The 18,831-nt window shown below is 43.3% G+C and overlaps 1 protein-coding gene across 1 annotated transcript in view; it reads left to right on the top strand.

Moving 5' to 3' along the window:
* The window catches only part of HDAC11 (histone deacetylase 11), a 51,194-nt gene that overhangs the window by 18,339 nt on the left and 14,024 nt on the right, over positions 1–18,831 (top strand). Inside the window, exons 4-5 of the mRNA XM_069083771.1 lie at positions 15,232–15,348; positions 18,131–18,173. Coding sequence (XP_068939872.1) covers positions 15,232–15,348; positions 18,131–18,173 — 160 coding nt within the window. The remainder of the gene's footprint in view (positions 1–15,231; positions 15,349–18,130; positions 18,174–18,831) is intronic.

Below are 18,831 nucleotides of genomic sequence, written 5' to 3'. Positions count from 1 at the left end.
TATATTTAATAGAAATCCTACTATTTCAACACCTGTAAATTGAGAAAAACCAAACATAGTCTGAAATGAAACTTTATTGGCTCTGATTCTCACAGATTCCAATTACTTGCCCTGAAGAAATGGCTTTTCTCTAGGGTCTCTTTTTGTATTTATGACAGAAAGAAACATGTTTGATTGTTGGGTTCTAGTCTCCTAACACTTTGGGCTATACATAGCGTTGTCCACAGATGTCTGTTGGCTCAGTTAATGGTTTTTGGGGGATCCCTTTTGGGGAAGAAGGGTAACATCAGAGCTAAAGGGTTCAGATGAAGGTACCAGAGAAAACCCAGTGACCATCTCTTTCTTTCCTGTCCCAAAGGGAATGATGATCATTTAATCATCAATCATTTAATCAGGCACCTATTTGGGGCAGGCACTTATGCACTTGTCTAGTATGGTTATAGTCTGGGGACAATCATAGGGCTTCCTGGATTCTCCTCAGTAGGGCCTGTACTCTGACACATATGGAGCTTTAGCTAGGAGCTTTTGGGTGTTGAGGTCATAATGATCAAAAGGTCTATCTGACATCCAGCTTTCTGAAAAAACCTGGCTACAAAAGAGAGATCATATGATCCCGGAGAATCAGATGTAGCAAGGTGAATTGACCTACCCAAGGCCCTAAAGGGAACAAGCAGAAGACCCAAATTTGAACCAGTACTTGTGATTCCAAATGCAACCCCATTTTCATTAGTCCAACCTGTCTTGATTTTGTTTTACTCAGAGTATTTCTATTTGGTCATCTCCCTTCTCTGACCGTCCTAGCACAGTGTTATGTGCTTAATGTTTATTTATTTAAATTTAATTTCAGGCATTCATTCCTTCTTTTGCCAAGGATGTGTTGGGGAGACTGGACTTTTCTCCTTAATGTCGAGTCCATAAGTTGGAGATATTTCCCCAAATATCCAAACTTCTCTTCCCTGTATTAATGTATTATGCCCCTTCTTATTGTTCATGGATTTATTTCAACTCTGTTTGAAGCCATAGCTAACCTCTTTGAGTTAATGTATTCTCTAAGTATTTCCACTATGCATAATTTTTCCTTTTACTTTAATTTTTTAAGGAGCTCTTATAGTCAGTGGTGGGGGGGTGTTCTGTCCACAGCTGCAGGTCACAATCCCACCATAACTTAATAGCTGGTTTTGGAGAGTTACTATTGGAAGATGAGAGGAGAGGTGAGATCATTGCAATGCAGCCAACTTGTTGATAAGCCTTTGGGAACATGACCAGACTCTTCTTAAGAAAACAGGCTGAGCACTGAGTCTTCAGCAAATTAGGATCTCCCAGAACTTTTACTCCACAGGCATAGCTTTTGAGAGACAAGAGTCACCTGCATGCCAGAACAAGGCTTCAAAAGTAGAATTTAATAGGAGATTATTTCCTTCTATTTGTTTTAGAAGTACTTTTTTTCTGGCTTGAGGCCTTCTAGTTTGAATATTCCCTATATTCACTCCCTCTCTTCTCCAGCTTTGTCCTTTTCCTCTCTTAGAGGATAGAGTGTGATCAAGAAAGACCAGTACCTCTGGCGTGAGGGATGCTGAGTCCTTTTCAGTGTTGCTTTCACCCTTTGGTCCTGATCTACCTAGCTCTCACTGTGGCTCCAAGAAGCTGTAGCATGCACAGTGGCCAAACCCAAGTAAACCATTTCAGCACATAGACCAAACCAGGTTGAGGGTAACCGAGCGGTCTCAAACCCATCAGTAAGTTGGAGGGGGTACCTCTACCCTTAGTATGTGAAGACATCCTCTGGTGGAATGGGTAGATGAGAACAGTTTGTTCCAATGGCCATGAGAGCAGCTGACGCAGATGCTGTGAACTTGGTTAGGCATCAAAGATGCTGTCAGCAGTCATCTTGACTCTGCCCTGTCACTGGACCATGACAACTCTGAGAGAATGAAGCCAACAACTTCATGCAACTCTGCCTCATTTAAATTGAATTTATGTATGAACCAAAAGACCTTACCCATGCCATTCTGCCATTTTTACCTGTGGGAACAGGCAAGTGACAAAGCAGCAGGTGTAGATGCCCTGTAGTCACAATGCTGTACACCAGTGGTCCAGGCCATAGGCTTGTCTCCTCACTGGACATGGCAGGAGAATTTGGCAGCCCCCTGGATGTCTGAGCAGCCTTTTTTAAAGGACTGCACTGCTTGCCTCCTGGTGTGAGGAAGGGGCTAGAAAAGGTACCCCAAAAATTGCTTAACCAACTCTGGCTTGGTTACCACGGCAGGCAGGGAATCACACCCTGTGGTCAAAACACACACACACACACACACACAAATGTACAAAAACTTCTGCAAAGATGATTCTGCTCATCATAGGTACATGGAATGTGTGCACACTTGGAGACAAAACAAAGTCCAGTAGATCTGAGAGACAAACAGTTCTTGTTACAACGGAACCCAGCAAGTATCACATCCAAATAGCAACCCTGAGTGAAACAATCCTGGCAGTTGAAGGCCAGGTCACTGAAGTCAGAGTTGGGTATATGTTTTTCTGGAGTGACCTCAGTGAAGGGGAGCACCATGAATCTGGTGTAGGTTTTGCAATCAAAACTACTCTAGTCACCAAGCTTGTATGCCTAGCAAAAAGAGTGAATAACAGGCTCATGACAATGGGTTTGCCACCTGAAGAAAAATGCCATGCCATCGTTATCAATGCCTGTGCTCCCACCATGACAAATCCTGATGAAGTCGAAGAAAAATTATATGAAGACCTGGAGACTCTTATCATCAGTGTGCCAAAAGAGGACCAGCTTATAATTCTGGGTGACTTTAATGCTAGAGTAGGCTCAGACTATCAGACATGGCAGGAAATGCTTGGGAGGAATGGAGTTGGAAACAGCAACAGCAGTAGTCACTTACTGCTGAAGATCTGTGCATCTCATGACCTCATCCCCAACACTGTCTTCTATTTACCTAAATGCAATAAAGCTTTGTGGATGCACCCTTGTAGCAAACTTTGGCATTTAATAGATTATGTGATTATAAGAAGAAGAGATAGATAGTATGAGACAGTGACATAGGCAATGTATGAGGTAGAGTACTGGACTGACCATTGACTTATTCTCTCCAAGCTAAATATTCTAATTCAACAAGAGGTGGCTACAAGGCAAATGGCTACCAGAAGATTTAATGTCAATAATTAGAGCACTTCTCTGAGTGGGAACGGTTTGTTGCTAACTTGGAGGGAAGATTGAGCCAATACACAGCTGGCAGCAGTGGAACCGAAAAGGAATGAGCATCTTTCAGAGATTTGGTGTATAGCATTCATTCATCTGGGTCAGAACACTCACACTCATCAAGACTAGTTTGATGAAAATGATGGGGAAATTCAGAAGCTTCTAAATGAAAAATGAGAACTCTACAGGGTTTATCAGAAAGGTAGTTCATCCAAGAAGGGAGCATTTAATGCCATTAAAAGTAAAGTACAAGCAAAGCTTAGAGAGATGGCTCAATAAGAGGGCAGATGAAATTCAGTTTTGTGCTAATAGTAACAATCCAAAGCCCTTTTATGATGCCCTGAAGGCTATTTATGGACCAAAGACATGTGGGGGATCTCAGTCACTTTGTGCCAATGGATTCACGTTGATTAGCGATAAGGACATGATTCTGGAGAGGTGGGCTGAACATCTATCTCCGTTGTGCTCTCAACAGACTGTCATTAATCAATGCTGAAGCCACTGACCATTTTACCTCAGGTTGAAGTCAGTCCTTCTCTAGACAAATTCCCAAATGAAGAAGATATTTTAGACTCCTCCCTTAGGAGATTAGGCTCCTTTCCTGTAGCAAAGCACCTGGTGCTCATTCTATTCCAGCTGAGATTTATAAGGGGGGGGGGGCAGTTCACTGCTAATCTAACAGCTGACTGAAATTTTCCAGGTTATGTGGCACGAGGAAGTTATCCCTCAGGAGTTCAAGAATGTCTCCATTGTCCATCTCTATAAAGATAAAGGAAATAGATTGCCCTGTGACAATCACAGGGGGGGGTGGGGGAGGAGTCTCTCTTCTAGTCATTGCTGGCAAGATTCTTGCTACAGTCCTCTTTAATCAGTTGATCTTTCATTTGAAAGATGGTCATCTACCTGGGAGCCAGTGTAGCTTCAGAAAGGGCTGAGAAATGGTTAGTATAGTGATTGCTGCCCAACAAGTCCAGGAGAAATGACAGGAGCAGAACAGAGGTCTTTATACAATATTTGTAGATCTAATCAAGGCCTGTGATACTGTCAGTCATGAGGGCTTATGGAAAATTTTATCAAAATTTGGTTGGTCTGAGAAGTTGATCAGTATTGTACATCAATTTCATGACAGCATGTTTGTCCAGGTTCTGGATAATGGAAGATGCTCTTACACTTTCCCAGTCACTACTGGGAGTGAAACAAGGCTGTTTGCTTGCTTCTATGCTTTTTACATGATGTTTTCCGCTATGTTGTCAAATACCTTCAATGAGGACAAATGTGGCATTAAGGTCAGCTACTCCACTAATGGTAAATTCTTCAACTGGAAAAGGCTTCAAGCCAATACTAAAGTGGAGGGAGTGTTGGTACGTGGTTTTTTGTGTGCAGATGATTATGCACTTAATGCAGCCTCTGAAACTGAGATGCAATAAAATATGGGTCAATCTTCTGTTGTGCTAATTTTGGCCTAACAGTGAACACCAAGAAAACACAGGTGTTTAACCAGCTAGTGCCACCCCATCCATATATGGAACCATTGGTTACAGAAAATGGAGAAATTTTGAATGCTATGGATAAGTTCACTTACCTTGGCGGTATATGTTTCAGGGATGTACACATTGATGATGAGGTTGATGCACAGGTTTTCAGAGCTAGCTCAGTTTTTGGGAGGCTCTGAAGGAAAGTGTGGGAGAGAAGAGACTGCCTGTCAAACTGAAGGTCTACAGAGCGATTGTGCTGACCTCATTGTATGCCTGTGGAACCTGGACAGTCTACCAGTGACATGACAAGAAACTGAATTGTTTCCTTTTAAATTGCCTTAGGAAGATTTTGAAGATTACCTGGCAGGATAAGGTACTTAACACCGAGGTTCTTTCTTGAACTACACTGCCAAGCATTCAAACTCTATGCAGAGAGTGCAATTCCACATTGTTCAAATGCTAAATGCATACTTGCCTAAAAGACTATTTTTGGAGAACTCACACAAGGCAAGCACTCACATGGTGGTCAGAAAAAGTGATACAAGGACACTCTCAAGGTCTCTCTTAAGAACTTTGGAATTGATTGCATGGCATGGGAGGCACTGGCATAGGACCAACCAGCATGGCGTGCCCTCATTAGAGAAGATGCTGTGCTTTGTGAGCAAAGCAGAACTGAAGTAGCTCAAAAACTGTGAGATGTGAAAATTTAGGGAATCCACTCCAAATGTTTACATGGACTATTTGTGCCTGACCTGTGGTAGAGCATTCCAAGCTTGTATTGGTCTGATCAGCCACAGTTGGATACACTCTAACTTAACTCTAACATAGTGATGTGTAAAGCCATGCACAAGCAGCTTTCCAGAGGACTGCTGCTGTGAACAGCTTTCAAGGTTCTAATTACATAATATAGTGAGCTCTCTATTCAATAACAAATCAGAGCAAAACATTCATAGAAAATCAAAATATAGCATTCACAGTATTACAGCTTATCACAGAAAATCAAAATACAGCATTCACTATGTCACAACTCAGCAACTTACCACTAAAATTGCCACATAGTTTTCACCAAAGTGGTCACATAGTTTTAAACAAAGTACATTCATTTAGTCAATCACAAAATCCAAGTACAAAAGTCAAAGTTCTCCGCCCCTAGGTCACAATAAATCATAATTTCTCAGCCAGTACACAGTATCCAAGTAAAGTCTTCTTTCAGCTTGACTTGAGACTGGCTCTAAGCTTCCATGGTTCCTCTTCCATGGTCCCAGCTCCAACTGTCACCTGGGTTCAAAAGCAGGCACCTCTCAGTTCCTTGTCCAGCTCCTTATCCAGTTCCTGTTCCATATTGAAGTTCACAGTGTCCAATCCACCTCAAGTCCTTCACAGTTCCTGTTTCTGGGAAGACAAAGCTTGAGAGAGCCACAAAAATATTCATGCATATTGCCAGCACTGTAATCAATTCACTATCTGCCTGTGGAATAAACTCAGATCCACCAACAAGGTCTGAGAGCTCAACGCAAATCATTAACATAGAAATCAACACAAACAAGGTCCGAGAGGTCAGCACAAATCATCAGTAAAGTCCCAGGACCTCCAAAACCCTCCTCTCCAGGACTTCTGTAAACATACAACAAGAAAATCCTCTTTCAGGGCTTCCAGTAAGGTCCCAGGGCTTTTGTACAAAGTATCACAAACAAACATCAACACAGACAGAGCAGACAAACAGAGTGTCATGATACTACAAGTTTTCTCCTTCTTGACTCTGCCGCCACAAGAGTCCTCTCAGTTCTGCTGTCTCTAGCCTGGTTCTCTCCTTATATATGGTCATTAGCTCCTCCCCTTCCTGTTGCAGGAGTTCGTGAGTTCTAGGGTTCACAAGTTGTGAGGTTCACATGTTCTGTTTCTTAACAGATTTGATACAGGACTCAAAAGGAACTTGAACTGAAACAAGGTGTGAATTCAATAGCTGAAACAAGGTGTGATCTACTTCTGTGCTTGCCATTACATAATGCCATTTTGATCCTCCTAGAGGAGGACAACAACCAACCAACACTCACTGTCAGAAATATTTTCTCTTCCTGATTTAGATTATCATCTCTGCCCTGCTAATTCCTAAATACAGCATGTCACAAAGGCTGTGATTGAGCTGTTAAAGCTTACAACGTTTTGGGACACCCTATATCTCTCTGGTCCTTAACTTAAGCTCATACATACATATGTACAGACATATATGCATACTCGTATATATACACATACATATATGCACACTCGTATATACACACATACATATATGCACACTCGTATATACACACATACATACATGCACACTCATATATACTTATATGTGTATATATGTACTATGCACACAGATGTGTGTGTACACACACACACGTATATATAAATAACTTAAACTCTTATATTTTACACTTTTGGATCTGGACCTACTTATAATTATTTGAAGGTTTTAATTCGTTTCCCCCAGAACACCTTGGGTCCCAGTTTCCCCTTGGCTGTTGGCTGGGCCAGTAGGCCATCAGCTGTACCACTATGGTCCCAGTCCTCCATGCACATAACTACAGGCATTATTGATGTTTCCTCTCTAATTCCCATCTGGTCATTCAGCAGGCCCTGTCTGGGATTTGTGCTTTATTCTCTAGCTCTTTCTGCTGTCACCAACCTCCAGTCCAGACCTGAATCACCTCACAGCGTCCTGTGGGATCTCAAAGGTAGAATGGTATAGTGGAAAACTTAGTGTCCCAGGGATCAGGTTCTTACCCTAGCTTTGTCACATACTTACCTGTGTGTTCTTGGACTAGTCCTTTAGCTTCTCTGGTCCTCAGTCCTTATTCTCTCAGTTAAAATAAGGGATTGGAACTAGATGATCATTAAAATAAAATTTATGGTCTTTACAATTTTTCCTGGCCCCCCTTTTTTCTGATTGAAAATGACTATTAGGGGGCATCTAGGTGGCACAGTGAAAAGAGCACCGACCCTGGAGTCAAGAGGACCTGGATTCAAATCCGGCCTCATACACTTAACACTTACTAGCCGTGTGACCTTGGGTAAGTCACTTAACCCCAGTTACCCTGCCCTCTCCCCTCCAAAAGGAAAAAAAAGAAAATGACTATTAGATTAATCTTTTCTAAAACATCACTTCTGTCAAATTTTTCTGATCAAGAATCCATAATGGCTCCCTATTCTTATCAATCAAAATCAAACTCCACTCATCTGGACATACTTGACTTTCCTTTTCATACAACCTTGTGTGTTATTGTTGTTGTTGAACCATTTTAAGTGTCTAACTCTTCGTGACATTATTTGAATTTTTCTTGTCAAAGATGCTGATTGATTTGCCATTTCCTTCTCCAGCTTATTTTACAGATGAGGACACTGAGGCAAACAGGGTTAAGTGACTTGCCCAGGTTCATGCAGCTATTAAGTGTCTGCAGCCAGATTTGCACTCACGAATCACTCTACCCCTTGCACCATTACTTTCCAATAGGAGCCCTCTGTTGTGGCCAAGACAGTTCCCTTACTCTCTCTTAAACATACTAAATTCATTCTTACCTCTGTACCTTTGCTTTTGCTATTCCTCTTGCCCAGAATGCCTTCCCCTTTTCTCTCTAATAATTTAGATGCTGTAATGTTAATGGAATAGGAAGATCTTTCCTGTCCATTAATAGGCTTATGTGGCCACATGTGACCCCTTTTCCCTTGTGACAGAGGTCTAAAGGTACACAGGTATTTCAATCACATCTATGACACATCCTGAGTCATATAGAGCCCATTGGGAGAGGAACTTGCCTAAGAAGGAGCTTGCTTAGGGGGAGGCTTGCTTGCAGGAAGTCTTTCACATCTTTGTACTAACTAATTAGGCAGAGTCCCGAGGGTTGTGGTGCCTTCTGGCTCTGAACCTATTTAGTTGAAAACTATATATACTGGGAGGCTGGTGTTTTACTTTGGGGGTTTGCTCATGAGAAGGACCTTTTGATTCCCTAGACAGGACTGTAAGTAACCATTTATTAAGAGCTCCCCCCGCTCCAACTACTCAGAGGTTTGTGCTCTGCTGGTCTGGTGGTGTATGTTATGTAGGTGGTTGTATTACTTTGTTCAGATAATTGAAACTCAGCTAATTTCTCTGCTTGTATTTTTTTACTTATCTGTAATTGAAGTAAGATTGTTGACCCCTTTAGAAGTTGTCTTTCCTTTAGCAAAGCAGATCAAAGAACCTGTGCTGGTGGGCCATCCTGGGTGTGCTGGGGTGCTTGCTACTACAGATGCTATGCATCTCTTCAGTCCTACTTCATGAAATCTTTGGAGACTGACTAACCCCCAACCCACAGTCATGTTTCCTCTTATGTTGACTTCCCTTCACATTTAGGGAAGAATGTATTTTCTCTTATGATTAAGATGCCTTAGACTTGTTTCCCAACTATTCCATCATCTAAACTTGATGTCTCTCTGTGTGGAGTTTAGGTAGAAATCTGAAGGCAGGCAATATGACCTATTGCTTCCATACCCTCTGTGGTATGCTGATACAGGCAATGGATACTAACTGACTTCTCAGTGAACTAATTTTGTGAGTAAGTTGAGGCTACATGATTCAGTAGAAAATGATCAAGAATATTGAGCCTTGGGTGGCTAGGTGGTGCAGTGAATAGAGCACCAGCCCTGGAATCAGGAGGAGCTGAGTTCAAATCTGGACTCAGACACTTAATGCAAAAAACTAGCCGTGTTACCTTGGGCAAGTCACTTAACCCCAATTGCCCTACCTTCCCCCCTCCAAAAAAAAAAAGAATATTGAGCCAAGAGAAGTGGGACTTAGTCAGTCTCCTTTATTACCCAGCTGTGTGATTTTGGCTAAGTCATTTAAGTTGTCTGAGCCTCAGCCTTATCATCTGTGTGTATATATATATATATACACACACACACACATATATATATATATATATATATATATATATATATATATATATATATGGCATTCCATCCGAGGGTCCATTCTCACTCCAGCCTTCCATGACTCTTAAGTCCCGCCTCACACTCCAGGTATGTGTCGGAGGCCTGGCAAGACTTTGATCTTTGGGTGCTCAAAGAACACTGGGTAGTGGATATGGGAGTTAGAGGACCTGAAAGAGAGTCCTGGATTTGAACTGTGTGAAGTGAGACAAGGTATTTTATGTCCCTGGACTAGGTCTTCTTTTCTAGCTCTACGTCCTGTGATATCATGAGTAAAATATACATCTTTTAGTGTATCATCAAATGAAATCCCTGTTTCATTAATGATTGGAGCTACAGGTCTCCATATGTTAGGACCCTCAATTTAGAATATCATCTAAACCTGCCCATCTTAGAGGAGAGGAAGCTGGGGCATGGAGAAGGGAGGTGACTGTTTCTGAAGCATTACAGGCTCTCCTTCTGTCTGCTCCAGGCCTTCTCTGGCACCTTGTCCTGACACAGAGATGACCCTGAACTCTAGGAAGATATGTTGTCATAGCGAATGATCAGGCTGGTGCCACCATGTTGTTCTGAGGGCAGGCCCGGTAAGCAACTGTAATTGTTGACTAAGGATCAGCCTAGTGAGGTGTGGAGAGGCTCATCACCAGAAGGTCTACCACCAGGTGAGGCTTTGTTTTTGACCACAGCAATTCCTGAAGACTCTCTTATATGGTATGGAGGGATTGCAATCTGTGTCATTGGAGGGAGTGCTCACAGGGATGAAATCCAGATCTTTTTGAAGGGTTAAAGTAAGTATGAATCCTTACCTCTTCTTTTCCATAAGTTCCTCATGATGATGTGGACAGCATGGGGGCTACCACATTTTGTGCCCAGGACTGGCAATGTTCACCTTTCCCCTGATTTTTTTTGATAAATAATCTATGTCAGTAAGTGTCTGAAGCCAGGTTGAAACTCTGGTCTTCCTGATTCTAGGCCCAGCACTGTCTTACCTAGCTGCTGGCCTCAGAGGTTATCTTATATCCAACACCCTCATTTTATTGGAAGAAACAGACCCAGAGACATTCAGTGATTCACCTGAGGTCACACAGGTTGGGAGGAATAGTGGTGGGAGATGAACTCAGGTGTTTTGACTCTAAAGCCAGTACTCTCTCTCCATTGTTCACTACCCAGTGGTCATGAAGTGGATAGCACTCATGCCATAGGAAGGTGTCTTAGAAATCATTTATTCCAAACCACCCATTTTATAGACCACACTGAGGCTCTGAAGAGGAAAGCAATTTGCCCAAGGCCACATTTGGTTGTCTTAGATCTTGCTTCTGACTTGCTTTGAACTGTTGCAAAAGGTGATGCCAAGGGGCAAATGGGTGGTGACTGGCACTCTTTTTGGTTAACATAAAGAACTATTTATTGGGTACTTAACTTTGTGGGAGACTTTGTGACCAGCACTCCTGAGAAACAAAAAAAGAGAATATCCTTAAGGAGCTTCCATGGAGTGGGGCTGGTAATCAGACAAGCATGAAAAAGAATTCTAATGCAAAGCTTCATAAAAGGGAATTCAGCTGCTCTTTACCAGTGGTCACCTTAACTCCTGGGTGTTTCTTTTCTTTTGAATCTTTTGTTGCTGTTATTTCTTGGGCTCTGCAGTCTCTCTTTTTGTGATCTGATCTACTTCCATGGGTTCAATGTTCATCTCCAAGTCAGTAACACCCACATCTATATATCTAGCCCTTACCTCTCCTCTGAACTCCATTCCTGCACCTCCAAACATTTGCTGGATAGCTCCACTGGAATGTCCCCCTGGCATCTCAGACCCCGTATATCCCGAACTAAATGCATCCTAAATTTGTCCCTCTTCTAAACCTCTCTTGTTCTATTAGAGGGCTTTGCCACCATCCTCTCAGTCACCCATATTTCTCATCTTTTGTCCCTTAGTCTTTCTCATCATCTTAATGAATCAGTTACCAAGTCCTATCATCTGTCCTTTTCTCTGAACTCAGATTGCCCTGATTCAGCCCTCATCATTTCTTGTGTGGACTACCATAATATCCTCCCAATTGGTCTTTCTTTCTGCTCTGTCTCTTCTACCTCCAATCCAGCTTTCACAGAGTTGTAATTATCTTCTGAAGGCCTAGGTGTGGCCATGTCATAAGATCATAGATATAGAACAAGAAGAGACCAACTCCTCCAACTTCATTGTTTTATAATTGAGGAAACTGAGGCCAGGGAAGTTAAGTGATATGCCCAAGATCACAAACAAGCAGTCATGGTCAAGGGGAAGATTGGAACCTGGTCCTCCAACTCCAGTATCTGTCCTTTTTCCACTATATCATCCCTACTCCAAAACCCTCATTGACTTCTGATTGCTTCTAGGATAAAATAAAAGCTTTTTAGCATGCCAGTTAAAGCTTTTCCCAGTTGATTTATAGCAACTTGCTTTGCATCATTCCTTGCCTTTGCTCACTCTGTGTTCCAGCTGAATTGGACTGCTAGCTGTTCCCCAGTTTCCACCGTGCCATCTTCCCACTTCTGTTCATTCATATGGACAAACCCTCTCTGATGCCTACTATCCACTTTTTCCCCCATAACCTTCAGAATATCCTTCTCTGCCCCTCATCTGAAGTCTTTACTGGTCTCCAGGCCTTTTCTCCTCCTAAATCTGCTAGGAGCCACTTTATCTTATCTCTTCCTTATCCCCTGTACTTTCTCCCTTATATTGTGCTAGTCTGTGCTGATCTAGGTAAGCCCCTTGAGGGCAGGGGCTCTCTCCATTTTGTTTTTGTATCCCTGATGTCTTATAGTGCCTTGCTCTGAGTAGATATGTTTGAATTACCATAGAAGAGATGGAGCATGTAATGGGACATCAGAGCGGGAAGGAGATAAGACTCCTTGAAGGAGGGGGTGTTTGAGCTGGCCACACAGAGAGAGATATGGGGGGAAGGTGGTTGTTGTGTTTGTCCTTGGTTTTTGAAGAGGACCACGGCATCAGGGAAATGATGACAGGACTTGCAGCTGACTTTGATTTGAGGAAGGGAGGGCTGTGCAAGGTCACCAGCCTCACTTTCTCCTCTGGAGCCATCTGGGTCCAGTGACCAGTTCACCCTGAAGCTCAAAGATTGGACTGCAATAGGTCACTGTCCAAGCTTCACTTAATGGCTGTATTTTGGGCCCTCTTAGTTTAGAGTGAATGTCAGTGGTAACTGTTTCTCTTTGGAATAGCAACCCTGAGGATCTTCCCCTCTCAGCTTGATTTTTTCCCTTTTTTTCTAATTAAAGGGGCCATCCCTTCTTAAAGAGGCCTATTCACTGAATGGGCATTACCTCACTCTAAGTGAGTACCTGAAAAAGACCTTAGCCTAAAAGGGCCAGGGTCCCCCATTGCATCCTGGGTCATCTCCAGTCATCCTGATGAATATCTGGTCCCTGGATCCAGATGGCTCTGGAGGAGAAAGTGAGGCTGGTGACCTTGCACAGCCCTGCCTCCCTCAAATCAAAGTCAACTGCAAATCATGTCATCATTTCCTTGATGCCTTGGTCCTTTTTGAGAAGGAAGAGAAGCATAAATGAAGGGAATAGTAGGAGCAAAGGTGGGGAAATGAATGCTGCATTCAAAACATGGTGAGTGGGCCAGTGTGGCGGGAATATAGTGTAACTGTGGGGAAACAGTGATAAGGTTTAAATGTTCAGTCATGGCTAAGCTGGGAAGGGTGAATTTGATTCTTTGAGACAATGGGGAGGCATTGAAGGTCTTGAGCAATAGAGTGACATGATCAAATGTCTTGTTCCATGGTAAAATGAATTCAGCAGCAGGTTTAGAATATATTGGAAGAGAAGAGATTGGAATAAGGAAGACAAGATTAGGAGGCTATTGTAGCTGTCTAAGTGAGAAGTAATGACATCCTGAACTGAGACGGGCTGGGGAGGGAGGGGAAAAGGGGATAGCTATAAGGGATATTTTGAAGATTGAATTTTTAGCATTTGGCCATGATTCGATGTGGAGAGTCAGGGAGAGGGGAAATAAAAGATGACTCTCAGAGTCTGAGGCTGAGTGCCTGGCAGGTTGGAGGTCCCATCAAGAAAAATAAGAAAGCCAGGAGGAAAAACAGGTTTGAGAGAGAAGATGATGAGTTTGGTTTTAGACCTGGTGAGTCTGAAGTACAAGTGGGACATCCCAGTGAAGAAATGGCAGACAGTTAGAAATGTGGGACTGGATCCTAGGAGAGAGTTTGGAACTGGAGAGGGAAACTTGGATTTCCCAGTGGCTTCTCTTGTAGACTCTAGCCCCAGAAGTCCTGTAATGGAGCAGAGATGTAAGCACAGCTAGCTAGTAATTAATACCATTAATGTATCTTGGTGGGTTTTTTTTTCAAGTAAGCTAATGTATGTGGCTGGTCTCAGGCTGATTCTATTATCAGCTTTGGGGTGTGTGTGTGTGTTGAACATGTTTTCATCTCTGGTGCTTCTGGGTGACTCAAGCAGTTCATTTATGCTGGAACCTGATCAACTCCTGACAACCCAACCCAATCCAACACCTGCAAAGAATGACTTGTGTTTTCTGGGTCATAGTTACTTGAACTGGAAGATAATTTACTCTCTCCCAGAGCCCCAGTTTCCTCCTCTGTAGAATGAGGGACCTGAATTCAATGACCTCTGAAGGGCTATTCCCACTCTGAATCTTCTGTTTTAAAATCTGTCCAAATTCTGTGGTGTCGTGGGAGCTGGGCTGTTCTCATCTTGGAGCAGAGCCTTGGCCAGATCCAGGCACCAGAGGTCATTTGGTGAATTCTAGAAATATATTTCCACCTGGAAATAGTTGATCTATTATCTTCTTCCCCTCATAATGGGCAATCATCTTACCCCACCCCCTGAACTTGGCTATTTCCTAGGAGGCAAATTAGCAATGAGAAACATTCTTTTGGGATGATTCTTCCCCCATGAGGCAGTTGGATTTGGAATCAGAAATGCTGAGCTTGAATGCTGGCTCTGATACTTACTACCTCTGTGACCTTGAGCAAGTCACTGAAAACTCTTGGGGCCTCTGTTTCCTTATTTGCAAAATGAGGGGGTTGGGTTAAATGATCTCAAAGGACCCATCTAGCTCTACACCCATGACCCAGGAGTGAGGCCACTTGGAAATTTGTTGTAACTCTTCTGGAATTTTAGGGGTGTATCTAGATGGAACCTCGGAGCCCTGACTGAGGAGTATGGGTGGACCTCACTTTTTGGAATTCTGCCATGTCAAATCAGCAGTTACAAACCAGATAAATTGAGGGGAGGCATGATTTTTATCCCCAAAGGATCTGTACCACTTTCAAAGTAAACATTCTGTGTGTGCCATCTTTATGTAGCCATTTTCCCAAAGTGTTCAAAGTATAGTTCATTTTATTAAATTTCAATTTACACGCATGCCACTGTGGAACACTGCCATTGTAAACCATCCCTTGGCAGTCAGCAGAATTTGTGGGCTTCCTGAAGCGTTGCTCCTTATTGGAGGACAGCTTGAGTCTGGGGAGAAATTAGCTCAAAAATCTACAAGCATTTTTCAAACACTGAGCATGCTCCTTGTTTCTGTGTCTCTTCCTGCAGTGGTCCTTTGTAGTGGCAACGATCACGGAGATTCCACCAGTCATCTGTCTTCCTAACTTCCTGGTGCAGAGGCATGTTCTAAGACCTCTAAGGACCCAGACAGGAGGAACCATTATGGTAAGATGAAGCTGTGTTCTTTCTGCCCTCTTGTAGCAAGCTGAGTGCAGGCCAGGAGCACAGTGGTGAGGAGGAAGATGGTCCTGGAAAGAAGGGACAGATGTCACCTGACCTTCCCTTTCATTCTCAGCTCCTGGGCTACTTAGGACCAAGCATAGATCCCTTGGTGTAAAGTCTTATCCCTCCCTTCCCTGTCAATGCATCCATGATGCATTAAGTCAATCAGCACCAGCTCCCGTACCAGCATGTCTTGTTGGCTGTGTGAGCTCATTTTTGACCCATTGGGAAGGGAGATAGATACCAGACAGGAAGTGACTGGAAAGGAGTATTAGGACCTGAAATATCCTTAATGAGTAAATGACTGTCCTGATTATCTTTTCCTGTGAAAGAGGAGAACCAAGAGCCCAGAATCAGTTATATTAAAGTTGAATGGGCTGCCTCAGAAGGTAATGAGTTCCTTGTCTCTGGAAGTCTCCAACAGGAGCCTGAAGGACAAGTGGAGAGTTGTCATAGGGATTGCTGCTTTAGGCTTGGGTTTCATTAGATGATCTCAGCAGATGCTCAGAGGTAGCTGTCGTACCCTAGAAAGTCTCTGGAATCAGACAACGGAGGTTCCCATCCTACCTCTGGCTCTTGTGATTTGGGACAAATCCTGAACCTCTCTTAGTCTCAATTTCCTCATCTGTAATAGGCGTCAAGCTGAATGCCCTTCGAGGTCCTTTCCAGTCTATATCTGTGAGCCTAGGAGCCATTCTGGCCCGGAGATTCTATGTGTGAATGATTGCCTTCTGTTTCTGAGTTTGTGGCCATCTCTGAAGGCATCTTGGATACCTTAGAGTTCAGCGAGAGATGAGCAGGGTGTGTGCTCCTTTGGGCCAGATGGATTTGTCAGACCCTCTCTGCTCAGTCTTATGCTCAAGTCTAGGGGAGGATACCTTGTTCCTTCTCAAAGAACTTAGGAGGGGAGATAAGGTAAATCTACAAGGAATAATCAGGGAACACAAAAGATGCTGTATTCATCATGACAACTGTAATACTAACAATTCATTTCTTTCATCTTATTTGACCCTCCCAACAGCCTTGTGGGATGGATCATAGGATGTAGATTTAGAGCTGGAACAGCCTTTGAGGTCATCTAGTCCAACCCCCCTTCCTTTTACAGATAGGAATACTGAGGCCCAGAGAGGTCATATTACTTTCCCAAGTTCATACATGAAGTAAGTAGAAGAGCCTGGATGTGAGTTCAAATTCCACATTCTTCCCCTGGACCATGCTGCCTCCCAGAGATTAGGTATAATTTCTCATTTTGCATGAGGCCCAAAGACAGGATAGGATTTTCCCAAGGTCACCTAGGTCATGAAAGAGCTAGGGTTAGAACCTGGGTCTCTTTACTCCCAACCCAGTGCTGTTTTCAGTAGATTATGCTTCCTTTCCTCAGGAGCCTCAAGCTGTTATAGCTAGTCTTTCCCACACCCTGTCAATGGGTCAGAAGCCTTGAGCCAGCATAGTTCTTTAATAATACACCCTCCATGAAATATGGATGACCAGCTTCCCCAGGAAATGCATATGCTACATTCCTCACACCCAAGAAAGCTCACTTTGGGCATGCCAACTTGAGGAAGGTGATCCCCAAGGCCAAGGCTGAGGCATGGGGCATACAATATTAATATGAGCTTGGCATAGATAATCTGTTGGGTGGTAGAATCAAGATGCAGTGGACAGATACTGTAGTATAATGGAAAGAATGAGGGATTTGGGTTCAAGTCCAGACTTCTGTGACTACCACACTGACCTTTGGCCTCAAAGCATCCATTTTCTCACCATCACTGAGGTGATTAAATAACATGATCTTGGTTTTCCCTTCTGACTCTAAAGTCTAAAATCCTAAGTTTTTAAATATCCAAGATCATTGTTAAAACAGTACCCAATACTTTGGCTCAGACCAGACCCCTGAGCCTATATACTGGCCCAGTCCTGGGAATCTTATTAAATTCTTAAAATGTCCTTCAAAACGCAGTTCCTATAATGGACCTCTAGTAACACCCCTAGTCTGTGCTTTCCTAGCATTTTCTTTGCATGCCTCCCATTAGGCTTATCATATTCTACCCCATGTTTTGGTTATTACATATGTGCCTTATCTCCCCCTACTAGGCTGTAAACTCTGTTAGGGCTGGGACTGTATTTTATATAGATTTTTGTATCTCTTGGTGTCCAGCACCAACAGAGTTGCATTATCCCTTTACAGAGTCTACAGGATCCTACTACTAGAAGTGGTCTGATCTAACCTTTTCATTTTATAGTTGAGGAAACAGGTCCAGAGAGGGGGAGGTCATTCCTATCTCTTCAAACGCTTTGGAATGAACAATATTGTCCTCTTCCTTTGGCTGGCCTCCTGCTCCTCTCCCCCTTTCCCAAATACCATAATAGTTTGCCTTTATGATAAGGGTTCATCACTTTCAAAGTGCTTTCTTCAAAGTAATCCTCTGAGGAAGGCAATGCAAGATGGAGAAATGAGCCTTAAAGTTGATTTGTCCCCAACTCACAGCCAATCAGTAGCAGAGCTGGGTTTGGAAGCCAGGTCTCATGGCTCTGAATCCTGAGCTCCTTCCAGTCCTCGCCTGCTGTTATTGCACTGTTCCTCTGACCAGCTGGCCAGGAATGTTGCCCAGGAGGCTTAGAGTATCTCCATTTCAGGGGTGTTGGTTAGAGGAGGCCAGGCCCCCTGCAGACCTGGTAATGTGCCCCGGTGGTGTTCATTCTCTCTCTCTGCTTATTCCCCAAGGCTGGGAAACTGGCTATTGAACGAGGCTGGGCCATCAATATAGGTAAGTACGACAGGGAATTCAACCTGGAAGAGCCTTGGAGTGAGAGAGAGAGAGAGAGAGAGAGAGAGAGAGAGAGAGAGAGAGAGAGTGTGTGTGTGTGTGTGTGTGTGTGTGTGTGTCTGCCTTTCATCAGCCTGAGTACTCTCAGTTGCCTTTTAGGAGATAGAGGTTGAAGTTTGGAGCCTTTGTTGGGTTATCTCTTTACAAAATCCACAGACTCCTCGTATTAGAGGTGGTCTGACCTAACATTTTCATTTTATAGTTGAGGAAACAGGCCCAGAGAGGGGGAGGTCACACAGACTCAGGAATCAGACTGTGGTCCTCTGACTTTCAAGCCTAGGCTTCTTTCCCTTGCAGCAATTTTGTATAAGCGATATTGTTTCTCAGACTCTTAAGAAAAAGCCTCGTCACTAGGGTTGGCTTCGTGTGTGGGAGGAATGAGCAACACCTAAGTGGTATAATTTGTGGTGCCCAGCAAGCTCCCTCTGCCCAAAGGTCTCTCCCTCACTGGTTTGTCATGAAGTCTAAAATACCACCCCTTGGTGTCATTTCTTAAAAGCTTTCCAGAGCGTGGATCATCCCAAGGTTATGCACAGGTAGGGGGTAGGAGGACACACACACACACACACACACACACACACACACACACACACACACA

Source organism: Petaurus breviceps, unplaced genomic scaffold (assembly GCF_028583685.1).
Source record: "Petaurus breviceps papuanus isolate PSGF00001 unplaced genomic scaffold, PetGlider_PUasm1.0 174, whole genome shotgun sequence".
Lineage (NCBI taxonomy): Eukaryota > Metazoa > Chordata > Mammalia > Diprotodontia > Petauridae > Petaurus > Petaurus breviceps.
Note: the sequence above shows the minus strand (reverse complement) of the source record. Positions and strands in the feature narration are given on the sequence as shown.